At 38.1% G+C, this 17,471-nt stretch overlaps 2 protein-coding genes and 1 non-coding gene across 4 annotated transcripts; 1 reads left to right on the forward strand and 2 right to left on the reverse strand.

Annotated features, from left to right (window-relative positions):
- Positions 1 to 1,324: 1,324 nt before the first annotated feature.
- On the reverse strand, positions 1,325 to 7,660 carry LOC131325646 (syntaxin-43-like). Of its 2 annotated transcripts, none has more exons than XM_058357995.1 (8): positions 7,088 to 7,660; positions 4,851 to 5,124; positions 4,199 to 4,288; positions 3,828 to 3,908; positions 2,394 to 2,471; positions 2,218 to 2,283; positions 2,051 to 2,131; positions 1,325 to 1,779 (listed from the first exon to the last, which is right to left on the reverse strand). In XM_058357995.1, exons 1-8 carry the CDS (start codon positions 7,282 to 7,284, stop codon positions 1,672 to 1,674), a joined length of 975 nt encoding a protein of 324 aa, XP_058213978.1. In that variant the 5' UTR covers positions 7,285 to 7,660; the 3' UTR covers positions 1,325 to 1,671. The 2 variants fall into 2 exon arrangements, with proteins under 2 accessions (XP_058213978.1, XP_058213977.1); XM_058357994.1 differs by having other exon boundaries at positions 4,851 to 5,127.
- A 2,428-nt stretch (positions 7,661 to 10,088) lies between these two features.
- Positions 10,089 to 15,795, forward strand: LOC131325647 (protein DEHYDRATION-INDUCED 19 homolog 3-like). Its single transcript, XM_058357996.1, has 5 exons — positions 10,089 to 10,516; positions 10,919 to 11,061; positions 13,678 to 13,755; positions 14,031 to 14,287; positions 15,439 to 15,795. The coding sequence occupies exons 1-5, from the start codon at positions 10,441 to 10,443 to the stop codon at positions 15,545 to 15,547; spliced, it is 663 nt and encodes a 220-aa protein (XP_058213979.1). The 5' UTR covers positions 10,089 to 10,440; the 3' UTR covers positions 15,548 to 15,795.
- A 1,082-nt stretch (positions 15,796 to 16,877) lies between these two features.
- On the reverse strand, positions 16,878 to 16,982 carry LOC131328091 (small nucleolar RNA R71). Its single transcript, XR_009200373.1, has one exon. It is a non-coding gene; the product is annotated as a small nucleolar RNA R71 (small nucleolar RNA).
- Positions 16,983 to 17,471: the final 489 nt, after the last annotated feature.

Consider the following 17,471-nt stretch of genomic DNA (forward strand, 5'->3'; position numbering starts at 1 on the left):
TCGGATCAAGCACCTTACACACCTCGGATGCCGTTGATTCCCGCGTAGGCCCCCTCGTTTTTTTTTTTTAAAATTTTTGGACGGCTCGGATCGGCCGTCCGGTGGCCGGAGACGGCCCACCGGCGGCCGGCGGTACGATTTCGGTACCGGGAGGTCGGTACCAATATCATTTCTGGTATGTTTATGTGCGATTAATAGTTTTTGGTTTGAGCATGTATGGATGTTCCAATGAATGGCTATGATATGCGGGAAGTGAAAATGTGCCCGCATCTCGACTTAATCGTTTATTTGAGAGTGCAAACATTCTCTCCCTAAAAAAACCCTATACTTTTTTTCCCTTTTCAGATAAGCAGGGGTTTTTTTGGGCGGCAGGTGTGTGGCATTTGGTGGCGACGACGAGCGCTGGTGACGGCAGCTGCAGTGAAGGGTGTGTAGGTTTGGAGGGGCGGATGAGCCATCTTCCGAGGCAGCAAGAGGGGCTTGTTCCCTGGGTTTTAATGATGGTGTGGCAGTGCTCGTCTCTTTACAGATGGTCGTGGATGGCTGTGGTGGCAGCGTAGTTGATGGCGATGGTGGCAGGAGGATGAGGCGCCTTCAGGGTTTTCTTGTGCTGTATTTGTTTGTAATTTGGGCATTTTTAGGCCCATAGGGTGTGGGCTCTATCCCAAGAGGTGATTTTGATTGGTTCCTTGCTAATCATGGATTGGATCTCAAACTGGGCAATTATTTTGTTGTCTCCTTATCCTATTAGTCATTGTAACAATTTCGATGATTAATGAAATCATTTTTTGCCGTTCAAAAAAAGTGAAAATGTGCCCACCTTGATGATAATAATAATAGAGTGGGGGAAAAAAAATCCACTCCACTTCGCTTTCCCTTCCTCTCTTGCAATTTTGATCGTGGTCAGACTCACAAGACATGCATGAGTGAAAGCAAGAACGTGAAAGTGTCTTTCGAAACAACCTAAAATTACCAAAATCAACGAGAAGGATGATTGAGAACGCGAATACCGAACAAAAATTAAGATGACTAAGGTCAGACAACCACCCGATTTCCATCTTTATCTCTCTCTTCTTTCTGTGTCTGTAAGTAGTTCGTCCAACTTGTAAGTTCTATAGCTAGGCTAGGGGCTAAACGTAAGGGGTATAGTAGTGACTAGCGAGTTCATCGGAGCACAATGTATGGGGGGTACAAGTATGTTATGCATTAAAAATTTGACATAGTTTTGACTTTATCATTTCCCGTAAAAGGGGAAAACTCATTATATATACACTCCAAAGAAGAATTCGAAACTTATCTACCAAAAACACTCAAGTCAATCTCAGGCGCTAAAATGGGATGCATTCCATTTTATTACTTGAAAGAATATTGTATAAAATGTCCAAATTAACCAGTCCAGAAAGACGAGTCTTCAAAATTACAAAATCATCTGCCTAATCAAAAGAATCAAAACCTATTCCTCCTGCAAAAGACCCTCACCCAGTTTCTATAAATGCACTATACATGGACAATTACAGCAGTCACAAAGTAATACACCTCCTATAACTCTAAATCATATGGTATTCCAAAAAGGACGACAAGTGCAGCGTGTCTCAGTGAGTAAACGCTGAAGGGAAGAGTCTTAACAAGAAGACCTTCGTGTTGAAATATGTAGAGGAATGTGTTTGCATATCAAAATAATATGGTCTTGAGGATAAGGAGGACCAACATGATGAAGCACATGATGATGAGAACTGTTGCACAAGTCACCATCCCACCTTGTTTCTGCGATCTCTCTGCCTGTAATACCAATAAAACCAGAAACGGCATTTTAACCTAGAATCATCTGCCGGGGAGAAAATGGAGAGCGTGTAGACTACTTTTGAATTATGGATTTGTCGTTGGATCCATAGAGGGAAAGGCAAACGACAGGAAACTAGAAAAGCAGAATTAGCTTTCACTGCATTAGCTTCTTTATCTTTTCGTTTATTTATTTCTTTTTCCCTCCATAGATCTCTCCACAAATCCATGACCTAAACAAAGCATAAGAGAACGTCAAGAGCAAGATTACCTTCTGCAGCTGTTTAAAGCCCTCCTCGACTGATGCTACAACGTTCTCAATATTGTAGTCTATCCTATCAATAATAGTGCCCTGTTGGGACAAAGAATTTCAGTTTGTCACCTTAAACCAGAGGAAATGCCTGACCTACCTATAAGAAGGGAGGCATAACTTCTAACCTGGTCAATGACTAGCACTGATAGATCCTTCATAATCTGAGCAAGCTCATTTACTGATTCCACAACCTACAGAGACCCAAATAAAAATGAAACCAAACCAAACTTATATGGTCAACTGAAAATTTACGCATTGGGTACAGGAGAATAAAAATATTGATGCAAGAGCTCTCATGTACCTGGTGGATCTCTCTCTCCCTTTCTGCAGTGAATGCCTCGCTTTTCCTTAGTTTCGCCATTTGATGCTCATTAAACACCTAGATAGTTTGCAAGACTAGCGTTAGGGCTCTACTGGCAAAAAAATTGCACAAAAAAAAAAAGTACATACACTCATGTATGTCAACGTTAGATACTGTCATATTGACAAATGGATATCTCTGTTCAAAAAAAGGAAAACTATTGACGAAGGGAGGGTAAACGTCCCAAAGTCTCCGGTACAATAAGTTGGAGTCCCCCTTTCCCATCGCTCCAAGACTTGGAGAAGGGGGGGAAAAAAAACAGGGAACAAAAACACACACATACACATACACCAGAGCTCAAGTTCGCAGAGTCGCTTCCATCTCAAGAATCAAATCAGCTATTACAGCCTTGTCAGGTGCGTTATCTTTCCTCTAGGCTAAAAATCACGTAAAACCCTATAAATTTGAAATCCAAATTTCCTTTCACAAGTAGACCACAACCTCAAGTGGTCATTAGAAACTCTTCGATGTAGGGCTGCAAACAAGGTAGGTTGAACCCAAACAGTCAGATAGGGTTGGGTTAAAATAACCTCAACATGAATCAACTTTGCACTGGGCTTGGGCACATATAGCGGCTAGCCAGAACCTGGTACGATCTGTATACAAGTGGTATGTACCTGTACTTGAGTTAAGAATTTCCTGCAAAAGTGTAAATTCCACTGTTCTTGTCTCAGCCATAAAATTACAGATGACTAAACTGCAGCTTAATGAGCAAAGTGGTTTCGCCTCTAATGTTCCTCTCACTTATAGCAGCATCCCAATTCGCTCAACAAATCACCTGAGATCTCTATATGATATTTCAAACAATCTCAGACTTATATCAATTATATATTCAAGTCCAACCACTTCCACCTTCCACAGAATTTGCAGACAGTTAAATTGCAGCTTAATGAGCTAAGCAGTTTTGCAACTAATGTTCCTCTCACTACTAGCAGCTATCCCGATTCTCTTTGCACCAACAAATAACCTCAGTCTCCTATCCAATATATGTTCAAGTCCAATCACTTCGACAGCATATCTACCACCATTAGTTGCATTAGATTCTCTAACCTCTCTCCCCGTGTGTGTGTGTGTGTGTGTGTGAGAGAGAGAGAGAGAGAGAGAGAGAGAGAGAGAGAGAGAGTAAACTCATATCTGTCAGCATGGTACATACGGGGTAAAAGTAATCGTTTGCTGACAATATAATCAACTTTTGCAACTTTTGTGTTGATCTTCTGTTAAAGATCGGACAAATCTCAATGGAACCAAATGCAGGCAATGGAGGTCACAAGTAATTATCCTTGCAAATCATGGAATATCTTCCTTAATAGATAAAAACAATAAAATCAAGAATCAGCTAAAGGATTACGGATGGTAAGTAAGAAGTTGTCTTACAAAGTCATCCAAGTCATCACTGTCTTCTCTTCTGGAATTCGTTCCATTTAAGTTCATTTCTAAGTCAACACCATCTGGACCCTACATCATAAAGCAGTATTAGAAAAACCAGGAATTCACTTCCCAAACAATTAATAAGCTACGGAGAAGGCAAAAAAAGGACAGACACCACAAAGGTGGATTCCGATTAGCGGCTATAATAAACTAAGAAAAGCAAAAACTACAGTTCAGCAGTCAAGTAAACCGTGCAAGAGATAGCAGACAGAAAGAACAAAAATGAGTCATGTAATGTTGTCAAGTGAGAAGCTAAATCATGGTGTTAAAAGTTTTTTTCTTTGCAAATAGAACAGAAAAATTCTGTGGAGAAAGACCTCTTTCTGCAGTTGGAGGCGCTTCAAATAAGTTGACTGCTTCTTGCGAAGCTCCATTGAAAGGCTCTGAAGGTCAGTAGCGAGAGAGCGCTGCAAATAAAAAAGGTCAAAACAGCTTATGAGAACTTCAAAATAAATGTCATCATGCACGATTCCAGCTTAGGAGGCAACAAATGACTGAACTTCTGCAATACAAAACTTTGGCCATGTTAAAAACTTTCCCAATGGAAGCAGGAGTCCAAGAAAAAGAAAAGACGGTTTTGCGCCAGATTCCTAACTATCAACGAGGAGAAGCAGAAGTGAGCAACCAGATGCCTATAAACATTTAAACAGATCAAACCTTATACAGACTGATGTGCATTACAAGGGGACTGGAAGCAACCTTCAAAAGGGAACCTTGGTCCTAGGGGTACATGGGTACCCACTCAACCATTCACGTTGAGCAAAAGAACTCAGAGTGTGTCTTTGTGAGGCCCAAAAAAATTTCCATTGGGAAAAAAAAAAAAAACTTATTTGAGCCTGCAATGCACAACTTTCGAGAAAATCAAGGGGGCAGTTGGGTTTTCTAAGATATCCCAAATTGAGAATCAGATAATAGGTGACGAAGATAACAAACCACCAGAGCAATATTAAAAGTAAAAAGCCATCATACCTGCACATTTTTCCTAATATTGGAATCCTCAGAAGGCCCACCTGCAGAGAGTCTCTGTAACCTCTTCTCTGATTTTTTAAGAAGACCAGTTATCTCTTGAGTCAGAGCCTCAATCCTACGTTGATCTTCTTTACCATCTCCAAATGAGGGCATTAAAGCCTTGGCATGAGCTTTGGCTAGCTCACCCATTTTGGTCCGCACACGTTGCACATTTGCTGCTATTTCTTCAGATACATCCACCCAAGCTGGAGGTAGACCCACTGTAAGTACACCTCTACTGCAGTAAAGAGCAAATATTTCATTCTTTAGACCTTTTTAATTCAGATAGTTGCATCTGAAGTGAAATTAAATAGTAAAGTCAAAAGAACTCGTGGATCATGAGGGTAAATCCCCGTGACCTACTGGCCTCCTCTCCAATAATTTAGCTCGGTATCAAGCGTTTAATATTTCCTGAGTGCGTGCGTGTGTGTGTATATATATATTTACATACACATATATACAGGGAGAGATCATCAAATTATAGCAAACTAGTTAAGAATAAGTTGTATACTTCTGGCCATGCTAAACATGCATTTAAATATCACACTCTCGTTCGTCACCTAGAAGATCAATTGATTCCCATTGCAACTACTGACAGTACCAACGTTGACTCGTTAGGCTGGAATGACTTCTTTTTACATTGAATTACTCTTAGCCAAAGATGCCCATACACTTCTAACAAGATGGTGTGTCGGTTCGGACACCGAACTCATCCATTATTGTCAGTTGTGCAACCTAAAATAATTGTTGGACGTTGTCCAGCTATTTAAGCAGTTATCATGCAACTATGATAATTGTAAATACTTTCTTGTGCACCCGTGGACGCCCTTTGTACCTCATAAACTACATAATTCAAAGATTACATTTGTCAAAAACTAAATAGTTTTAACTTTGGTATGACCATATCTCAAATTTTACATTTTTAAGGGTTGTCTCTTGCATCCCCAATAAAGTTCACCAAAATGTTAAAAACCCCTCAACTGACTTAGATCAAGTGATTCAAGTCTGGTTGCATATACCAGTAAAACAATCCATTCTCTCTTTTTTAGGACTGCTTCAATCCTGGATGTTCTATTTCTTAGGTGATATCCATCTGTCATGGAACTTCACCTATACGTCCCATACGCTTATAAAACATTGTGCACAGTCCCCCAAGAGATACTAAATGCAGAAAGAAAGAAAAAAAAGGTGCACCCGAATTAGTCGTCGTACAGTGCTGGAGCTTTCGTCCTTTGGGAAATGCAATCGATGCTATTCTTTCCACCCACAAGTCAATCCAGCATGAACCAGCCCAAGTTTGGACATCAACTTCCCAGTTTGGGAGATTGGTTCATTGACCATAGGCTCAGTGGGGGCAACTCCCATTACCTCATTTAAAACTCATACACCACATCTAAATCGTATTTATTTCAAAATCTCTCCCACATTTTTCTTGGAAAATGATACTCCACTTTTTGATAATCATACTCCAAGATTTGTCTTTTAGCATGTTTTGAAAGTTGTGCTATGTGTCTTTTTTGCCCTTTTTCTTTTTGATAAAAACAATTCCAATCGACCCATTTAGTTTTTGTTCGGATTGTGAATTTCCAAACGCGAAAAAAAAAAAGTGAGTGTTAGATAGCATTGCCATGCCCATTTCTTGAGTAGTTAAACTTTTGGGACAATTGGCAACTTAAGGAGTTAGGAATGGATTAAGTTTTCTTTGATTAGCAAACTGAAAAGGTACGTCAAATCCCGTGCATTAGTTTACTTAGGTGTATCTATAGAATCCCACTTAGTCACATAATCCTTCAAAATGGCCTACGCTCGCGCTCTCAATTCTCGCTATGCGCTCACACTCCCAATCCTCGGCCCTCGCACTCACAAATTTTAGTTGTTTCGGAGGTTTTTGATTCTCGCTGCTGCACCCGCCCGTGTGACTTAGGTTTTCCATTTGATGCAATAAGTATCTCTATTGCATAAGGCCTAATGATTTGGCTCTAATAAGATGCCCCAACTGAAATAAAATACCTAGCTCTGCTGCTTTTCACCACCAACTTATAAACGGAATACAACTAAATTTATAGTATGAAACTGCACAGCAAGAAACTCAAATACGCATAAATGAATTCGTGTGGTACATATATATATATATATATATTTATATATATGGAGAGAGAGAGAGAGAGAGAGAGAGAGAGAGAGAGAGAGATGTGTACCTGGAGGCTCCGGGATCCTCAGTACTGAGGGGAGCATAAGAGCGATTGGGATTAAGAAGCGAAGTGGTGGACAATTCGATCACAGGACCACCACCGCGATTCGACGAAGATGACGGCAAAGAATCCGAAGGAACCCTAACGCTTTTCAATGCATCTCTGTACTTCCTGAACAATATACTCCGGTTCCTCGTCGCCATTTTCGGTACCACCCAAACCTCAAAAATCAAAAGGCTAAATGCGAAACCTTTGATACTGGTGAAGAACTAATCTTCTGTGGATCAGAAAACGATCCGGTCAAATAACGGGTGTGAAGCTGAAGACGATGGTTCGGTCCACAATGTTTAACAGACGGATTTTCTCCTGTAGAATAGAGCTAGGGTTTGTTGAGAAGGCGCGAACAAGACGATGACGAGGAGAGCGGTGGAAATCGAATTGGGGTCGTGTTATGATTGATCGGAGACAGGTGAGAGAAAGTTCCGGTGGAGTTCTTAGATCGGAGGACAGGAGAGGTTTTTGTGTAAGAAAATGGTTTTGATCAGGAAAAAAACTTTTCACATTTTCTTGGAAAGTGATTTTAGCCATTGTCACTCTAATTTTTTTTCTTTAACGTATATGAAACTACCAAATTACCCTTTTATTTCGTTAGTGTTCGTCTACTTTCCCCCATGTAAAAGGGTATTGTTGTAATTTTAAATAAAAAATAAAATACCAAAATCAATTTTATTTTATTTTATTTTATTGTGAATTAGTTTTTTTTCCTGTGATTTGTATACATCAGTAGGGAGTTTAGTAAGTAATTTAGTGTGTTAACAATAACAACCAAATAACATCAAACCCCATACCTATTGTAAGGCAAGGATACAACTAGAGAGCCACGTCTTCGCGACAATTAGGGGGTGTTTTTAGTAACAATTTGAGGAAAAAATGTAGGCATTTTTATTATGACGTTCACACAAATCAGCGGTGTCGGTCTTTTTTCGTCACCCTCATTGCTGTTGCTCAACGTGTTAGTTTCTTGACAGAAGGGGTGGTGTGATTGGCGTGCCGGTGGTGCTGTTATCGATGTTGTGGGGCAGCGATGGCGGTGCTCACGCTCTAGTGGCGGCAACAGTCATTTTGACAGGATTAGGATTTTGTTTTTCTCTGGGTTTGGGCTAACCCATTAGTTGCTTGGGCTTCAGTTTTTAGGTGTTGGTTTTTGTCTTTTGGGTGTCTTTGATTAGTTCCTTGCTAATCGATGGTTTGGATCTTGAACTGAACAAATGATTATTCTTAGATTTGTTAGGAATACGATGTCATTTCTCGTTATCCTTGTATTTGTAACAATTTCAAAGATTAATGTTTTTTTTTTCAACAATTTCTTTCTCGATAACTTTTTCACTCACATATTTATTTACAACTTATTTACTAGAAACACTTCACAAGTTGATTGAAACAAAATTCTCCTCACAACTTATTCAGCACCGGAAATATTCCCTTATTTGAAGTCGAGAACTTCTTGTTTTTCTTTCCAAAGAAAAACGATTTTGCTAAATGGCCGCGGTCCACTTGTGATAAAAAAAACAAAGGAAAAAAAAAAAAAAAAAAAGAAAAGGCCGTCCAATCACTATGATTTACTATAAAAATCAAATTAAATTTCGATACATGGAACACAGTGATTAATATACTTTTCCAGGGGTAATATCTTTTTATGAATATTGATGCATCTTTTATAGTACATTATTTACGGACCTAAATGACAAATGCTATCATATTTTTTGACAAAAAAATGTAGTAGGAGTAACATTCTTTTTGTCCTGAATATTGAATTTAGAAAATATAAAAAAATGACTTTTAGGAGATTTTACATTTACTTTCTGCAAATACATTTTTTTTTTGCCCTTTTTAAGCAGATTTGTACAGTTAAGGGATTTGTGCAAAACTATTATATATTTTTATAACTTGTGCAAAACTATCACTTAGGTAGCAACTGACCAATGCGTTCACTAAGTGGTCGAGGACTCGAGGCACGACTCGATAAGACCTTGATTGAATTTGATTCTTTGGGTACAATATTCTTTTCATCTATTTCAATTAAAAGGGACACAAAATCTTCAGGCTAAAAAATTAGTAGACAAAAACTTTCCTTAAAATTAGCTCGTTTTATTTCTTTTCTCGTCAAGTAATCTGGTCCATCACTTCAATTTTTTTTTTTTTGGAAAGTTTTAGTCCACCTCACTTGAGTGTTTTTTATCCTCACCAACGATATGGAAAACAACAACTACAAAGACCGCTACAAAAGACCTCAAATATATTACTTACATATGACAATGAGGTTATTATCAAATAATTACAGTATACGAAAATTTATTAAACCCAAATGCGAGAATTCACGATTCGTGTGTTTGCAATTTATAGTTGGAGTCAACAATGGAGTACATTTCCATTTATAGTTTCACAGAAAAGGTTATGTTTATTTGTAGTAGTAATTACCCTTCATAATTTACTCAACATGACAGGGATTAAAGTGACATGTTTTCTTAAACTAAAAGTAGGAATAGGATAAACAATTAAAATAGATAATCCTAAAAAATATCATTGAGCAATATTCATGAAAATTTGATTACCATTTGCTTACTGTCCTAGGGTTGACCTAACCTAATTTACTATTTATTTTGGTTTACTTTTCTCTTTTATGACGTTTAGTAGTTTGTGTGTTTAAATATTTTAAACTTATTTATTCATCTCGATATATAAGAGCAATTTAAAAAGTAAAAAAACTTTTAATATTTTTAAAAAAAAAACTAGCTAAACAGAATAAATATAGGAAATTTTATTTGAATTTTTTTCCTATTTTTTAAAGTTTTATCTAGATATTTTTATTTTTAATCCCTCCAAAGTAATTTTAAAAATATGATGCAAAACTAGTAAAATAGTAACGATCACCAAAGGAGCCCTTAACAATTGCTTGGTAGGTAGTTGAGTTGTCCGTACAAAACATTTTTCCAAAAATGCAACTTGAAAAAAAAAAATCTAATTAACAAAAAGATGGAACATACTGTATAAAAATAGTGAGGAAGACAACCAGCTTTTTCTATTCGGAAATTTCACCTGCGAAGCTCTCTCCATCTCACACCTCAGCTACCCTCCCTCTCTCTCTCTCTCTCTCTCTCTCTCTTTCTCTCTCTCTCTTCGCCTACCATTTCTAGGGTTTCTCCTCTCTCTCTCTCTCTCTCTCTCTCTCTCTCTACAATCCCCAAGCTCAGAACGTCCCTGATAATCTCTTCAAAACCCTAATACCACTAATTGACACTCGAAAACAAAAGCTTTGATTTTTATAATCGAAGGTCAATTTTTCAAGTAAAATTTAAGCCATGGACGCTGACTCTTGGAGCGCTCGCCTGTCTTCTGCCTCTAAACGTTTCCAATTAGCTCTTCAATCTCGATCTGGTAAGCTCCAAATGCCTCTATCTGCATACAGTCTTTGGTACATGTATAGATGCATGTATACATACATATGCATATAGATGTGTAATGTCAATAAAAATGCTACGGGTTAGGAAATGGAAAAAAATTGTGAAAAGGGTACATCTTGGGGCTACTGGAGGTTTGGTCGGTAACTTCATGGCCCGAAATTAGTCAAAGTGCGGGCAAGTTGGCCTGGACTTCCAGTTAGCCAAAAAAAAAAGAAAGAAAAATTTGAATTTAATTTGTTATTTAGCTCTTGACAGAGTAGAGTGGCTGATTTGAGTTGATTGGGAGTTGGGACATTAGCGTTTGTTTAGTTTAGTTTTGGTTCATGTGTTTATATAGATATTTAGATACGCTTCTTGACCTTATTTTTCGGTGTAGATATGTTCATGGGGTTTGAAGAAATTGATGGGGAAGATGATATAAGAGAGGAGTTCCCTTGCCCGTTCTGTTCGGAGTATTTCGATATTATCGGGTTGTGTTGTCATATCGATGATGAGCATCCTGTAGAGGCGAAGAATGGGGTATTACTCGCCTTTTTTTACATGAGTTAAATGTGCTTATTTTCATTTTATGTTTACTGTTTGCCTTTTAAGTTTTTTGTCAGTTTTGTCCAAATTATTCATTGGTTCTGGCTCACATGTAGCGTCTTTTCAAAGTTTATGGGTTTAAGCTCTGACTTTTGAAAATTTTGTTTGCGTTTCTTTACTGTTTGTTTGGCTTTCTAGGCTCATAATAGCCCGCAATGGAACTAGAATCTGCTATGTTGGTGATGAATGATGATGTGCTATTGTGCTCACATAGACCGTTTGAATATTTCTTTGTTTAGTGATTGGATAACTACAACTATGTTTCCATGGAATTAATGGGGAAAAGGGCTTCTTAAAGCTCATCTTCGGTTGTGGTAGTTATGAGGAAGTTGAAAGACAATCGGCTTGACTCAAGGTTGTCAAATCGTGAATCAAATCGAGAATCGAAATGGTCCCTTTTCGAATCGTGGGAAAGTATATTTATGGATTTGGGTGACAAAAAATTACTATAAATTAAAATTTTAGACCTAAATCAATAGAGCTTGTTTTAAATGATGAATTATAATCATGTGTAAGAGCAGGTAAGCTACTTCTATTGCAACTTGCAAGAGACGAGGATTCATGAATCCTACTCATGAATCCTACTTATGGCCCTCTTTGTGAAAAAGAGTTCAAAGTACAAAATAAAGTAATAAACCCTTTGAAGGTCTTCAAGGTGGATGTATGCCCTTCTGTTTTTGTCCTTTTCGATTCACTCTCAAAATGAATCTCCCCTTTCTTATAATCTTATAACACTTAATAAGAGGGAAATCTTTTTTTTTGGACTAAATAAGGAGAAACATAGACAAAAGATGGCATATATAACAATACTGAAAACCTTAAAAAAAAGAAAAAAGTTTGTACCCCTTTCCAACAGTAAAAAGGCAAAATAAGAGTCAAAATTGAATTCAGCAAATCAAAAGTGAATAAAAAATTCACTGATTCACTTACGGTTCACAGTTATTTTCGATTCCTGAAATCTATTCATATCAATGACCCACTTGATCGTATCGAATCGAATCACACGAAATAAATTGTGAATTGTACGATTTTGACATGTTCCAAGGTTGAAAAGTAGAGTTTTGCTTTTGTTAATGCAACTAAAGCATTAATTACTTGTACAAGAACACAATTGTGGTGTTGTGCATAGACACGGCGAAACACACTTATACGCCACCATAACTATATCACCATAGGTTACTTTACAAATAAAGTTGAAAATGCACACAAGTACGATTTATATTTCATACCTCTAAACCCTCTCCTTCAATAATTCCTTGAAGTACTTTTTGCTCTTTTCTACGAAGTATAATGTAGTTAAAGCAACTTATACAAGACGGTGATATTGAGATTCCTAAATTTTGAAAATCACATGGTAGCAAGTGGATAAGAAGCTTCCATCAGGTATTAATATCTATAAGTTATAGACACATAAGAAGTGTTGACACATTTCTGGACTAGTATTTTTGTTCCTTAATTATGGACACAAAAAAGAATATAAATCCCATGTCCAAGAATGTTGTGGACACTTTGTCTTCATGTAAGTGTTCTTGCTTCTTAAGAGGATGACTTAGTCTTCATTCAAGTGTTTGTGCTTGATAGCAGGATCCGCGTGGCCCAACATAATCTGAGCCCAGATATGCATCCTTTTCTACTTGCTTATTTTCTCTTAATAACAAATCTAGAGGATTCCAGAAATTCCTTCGAACAGCTAGCTACAATTGTTTCGTTACAAAAAATTTAACCTTGGAACATTTCTTATTGTTACTGTGGTGTATATGTGTTTCTGTGAGAGTCGGGATTACAGTAGCTGCTTATCATCACTGATACAATAGACACGGTTTGGTAGAAAGGGTGTGGGGCAAGGGCTTAAAAAACTAGACTGCTTTATTATTTACTAGTTACATCCGAAGGTGGCGGAGAAACTGGGGTAGAATTTGAGAAGTAGAAGCTTTGTTGGGGTAATTTCTTTCGTCTCAACTGGTTCATGCAGAACCTTATTTTTGCTCGCTTTGGAGCAATCAATTCTGCCAAGTAGTTAACTAGTTGAGTTGTCTGTTGGTCTTGGGCCTCTTGGCTTGAGACTTGACTTTTGCTAGTTTGTTCGTATGGAGACTTGACTTGAAGTGAAATCACCTGCATGAGGCGAGAATATGGATGGCTTCAGATTCTTGATTAATTTGGTTCTGGTTCATTCCAATGGTACCCATGTATTTTCTAAGTTGGCTTCTGTGGCTTGCTATTTTGGGGATATACATGGGAGCTTTTACTAGTATTTTGGTTCATGTTATGGGTTGCTGCAATTATGCTTCCCTTGCAAATAAGGGGAAAAGGGGCTCTTTGAAGCTCATGTTCAACTTTGTGGTATCGGTCACGGAGGGTTAAGTAAGAATGGTTTGAGCTGAAATTACAGGTTGAGATTCTTCGTTAAAAGCCAATGCAAAAGTAGTGGTTTTTGGCTGAATTAAGTTTGCCAACAGCAAGGCAAAGTTTTAGCTATTCCGCAGGTGTTTCTGTTTTTTTTTTTTTTTTCCCTTCTGACAAATAATAAGTGAAGTTCTTTCTTTGCAGGTGTGTCCAGTTTGTGCGATGAGGGTTGGGGTCGACATGGTCGCACATATTACCTTGCAACATGGAAATATTTTTAAGATATCCTTTGATTGTTGTTTCCTGGTTTTTTAGTGTTTTCTACCCAAATTCAGCATGCTCTATGTTCCCAACTGAGGTTGTTAGTTAAGGTTCATGGGAAAGAATTTATACACCTAAGCTCATGTCAAGGTTGCCGATCTTTGTTTCGCACACTGTTTTTATCCTTTTAGTGGTTCGACCCCTTTTCTTGGAAATTTTGGCACTTTCTTAATAATGAAAGTGTATATTTGTTGAGGCCATGACTATATGCTTTGGATTTCTTGACACGAAGTTACATGCAACGCAAGAGGAAATCCCGCAGAGGTGGATCCCATTCAACACTTTCTTTGTTGAGGAAGGAACTAAGAGAAGGAAATTTGCAGTCCCTTTTTGGAGGATCTTCCCGTATAGCTTCTTCAACCAATGCAGCACCGGATCCGTTGTTGTCATCATTTATCTTGCCTATGGTTGATGACTTTGGGAGTTTGCAGCTGCATTCTTCAGCTGAAACAGCCTCCGTCAAGAAAAGAACAAATGATTATGTTTCAGAAAGGTTTGGACTGCATTCTTTGCCACTTTCATTTTCTACGCTCCACATTTGATCTTTTGCTGTTATTACTTTCTTCTAGAAACCTTAGCAGCACGTGTTGGTTAATTCCTGACTTTCTGACAGTGACAGAAATCTCCTAATTTGCAAGGATAATAGCAATATCCTAATTGGTCTGCTTCCTTGATTGAAGCGTGTGTTACTTAATTAGCTTTTACCTGACTTGTTGCATTTGTAACAGTTGTAACTTAGCATGCACATATGGTTGGTTTGAAAGGACTTGTGTTTATGCTACCTTTTGTCATTTTCTTTGGATACTGCTTCCCTAGGGTCCAGTTATTTTCTGATTGTCCCCTTCTTTTCTTTGAGCAAACCTTTTAGGGAATGCTTTCTCAAAGTGTCAGTGTCAAACAAAAATGAGCACCATAGGTAGATCTGGCTGCAACAAAGATAGTAATGTGTGTATAAAAATCAAATCTGGATTAGCGTGGCTTGGTGTCACAGGGTGGCCTTGTGGATGAGCCACGATGTGTGTGGCACTTGACAAACTCCCTTCATAACCTGCCAAACTCAAGCCAATATGTGTTGGCAATGCAAGCAAACAAGATTAAGTACGTACGTGGGCCACAAAGTTGAAATATTCCAAAACCAACGTAAGCAACAAATAAAGGCACTGGACTTGCAGAATGAAGCCATTTCATTGATCAACTCAAGCATTTACAGGCATTGAACAAGGTTACAAGGTGTGCCACCACAAAGTAAGCAATTGCTACTAAGGTTACAAGGTTGTGTAGGAAGAGCACACCTCACCCTCTTGTTAACATAGCATTCTAAGCATTTTCTTTGTGGCACGAGGAAACATGGGGTATGCTTGAAGAAGCGTAATGAAAATACAAGGACTAAATGTGTAATAAACAAAATATTTACTAGGCTTTTACAAGACCCAAATGACACATGTGGCCCTCCAAAATGAACCTTGAAGTTGCTTTTGATTGGCATGGACGGTTGGTAGGTGTTGTGCACGGGCATTTCCAAGAGCATGCCTTTTCTATTATAGTGTTTTGTTTATTTGGGCCTTTATCCTGTTGTTTTTGTTATAATTGCATGTCAGATTGTTCTTTAGCTTGCATGAAGCTGATATTGACTTGTGGTAACAGGCTCGTCAAATCTTCTCCTTTATCGATCAAGGATCAGAAGGAGAAGTCAAGGAGATCCGAGTTTGTTCAAGGTATGTTACTGTCCACCATGTTTGATGACAGCTCATGAAGTTCTATGGTAGCCACTGTGGTTGACGACTTATGCTACAGCCATGAGCTGGGTGAACTAATGCTTGTTGTACTACGTTTATGTAATAAAACCAAGTGCAATAAGATGATGTAGTAAATGTAATTTATATTCCATGCAGAAGTTTTAACAGTTAAATTATGCGGAAACGGACTCGTGTACTCTGTTCTATTCTTAGTTCCTGGTTGGTTGAGAAGGAAAAATGATGATGAATATTATTCCTCCGTTTACCTCTATTTTCCAATCAATATCTGCATTGAGCTTCCTTCATTGAAACTGTGTCCGTTTGCATGGCGGCCGCCTCGCAGGTTGTGCCGGGCCTGGGCAGAGTGATGAGTGTGGTCAAGTATGCAAACATGTCACTTTTTTTTTGATTTGTACGGTTTGGGATTTGCGGCTTTCCTGATGACTCATTAGTGTATTGTTGTCAAGCGGACCAAAGAAAAGAGAAATCAGCTACTCTCAAGTTTCATTTGGTTGTGTGTATATCATGGGTTTCTCGAGAATTCGGATTCATCTCTTGAACTCCAAACATTTAATATGCATAATTTAGTTGATTGGAGATTGGACCATTTTGTTTTGCATACGTAGTTTTAGATAATTGAACTAATTTCTTGCTAGTGTACTTGAGGACTTTTCTGTGATGATTATTTTGAAGTAAGATTAGGAGTTTATACTCACTTGGGTTCGAGACCATATTCATCTTTTGTATAGCATCAACAAGGGTGATCCTCACGACTTATGAGGAGACCAAAACCCTTCAGGAGCTTTCCTCCCCTTCACCACCAAACCCTTCATCATGCTTAGTGTTGCCCCCAACCACCGTGGCACACTTTGAGTTGATTCAACCCATGTCAGAAACTCCTTCCCAGTTTCCACAGACTCGATCACGAAGATCCTTATGTGTGTAAAGGATTTTCTTGAATTTTTTGCCACTTTCCAATGAGTCAGTCAGTCTGTGCCTATTCCCTTTCTCTCTTAGGTCTGTTCAAGATTCTCAAATAAGTACTTAGTATTTTTTAAGAAGACAATTTTAAATTCAAAAATAATGTATTTACACATAATTTTTCTAGCAATATGGATTTTGTTTGACAGATCTTATTGAAATCTTTAAAACGGTGCAAAAAAAAAATGTGTGTGTAAACACATTACTCTTTTAGTTTAAAAATGTGAAATAAGTGTTTATTTTTTAAGAAGGCAATGCAGAAGAGGCTCTGCTTGACTTAATTATCTGGCATCCATGTCGATCACTTAATGGCAGACATTATTCTCCAAATTTTCAACAAGATTCTTTTTCATGTACAAGACCAACGCTCTCAGGAGACAAATCACCGATTTTGGTGATGAGAATGCGAATTTTTATGAAACTTGGGAGAGATTTAAGGAACTACTTCTAAAATTGACCCCACCACGGATTTGAGACTTGTTCAACATTTCTGCAATGGGTAGACGCAAACCCATAGAAACATGATTGAGTCCATGAATAATGGTAGTTTTCTAAGCCTGAAGGACGAAGAAGCATACTCCTTTCTTAGGGAATTATATGAGTGATCACAACACTGGTATTTTCCGAGTCGCTCGCCCCAATCAAAAAGAGGTGGCGTCTTATGAGTTTAGAGAGGATGCTGAAACAAAGAGATCAGCAGACAGTCGCTCAAAGAAACTTGAAGCTTCGACTTTGCGCTTGTCAAGTCCTTCTGTCAACCAAATCTATGACGATGTATGTTCTACCTGTACTAGTCTAAATCTAATGCATACACCCAAACATGTCCTTCCGCGGTAGGATGGCCAGAATGCTTTGTTGAGCAAGCAAACACAATCAAAATCAATGAAAAAACTGTTTGGTAGCCCTTTCTCAGAGACTTAATTTGGGCAACTTTCCCAATCTCATGCACAAAGTCCACCA

The sequence above is a fragment of the Rhododendron vialii genome, chromosome 5a (assembly GCF_030253575.1).
Source record: "Rhododendron vialii isolate Sample 1 chromosome 5a, ASM3025357v1".
Lineage (NCBI taxonomy): Eukaryota > Viridiplantae > Streptophyta > Magnoliopsida > Ericales > Ericaceae > Rhododendron > Rhododendron vialii.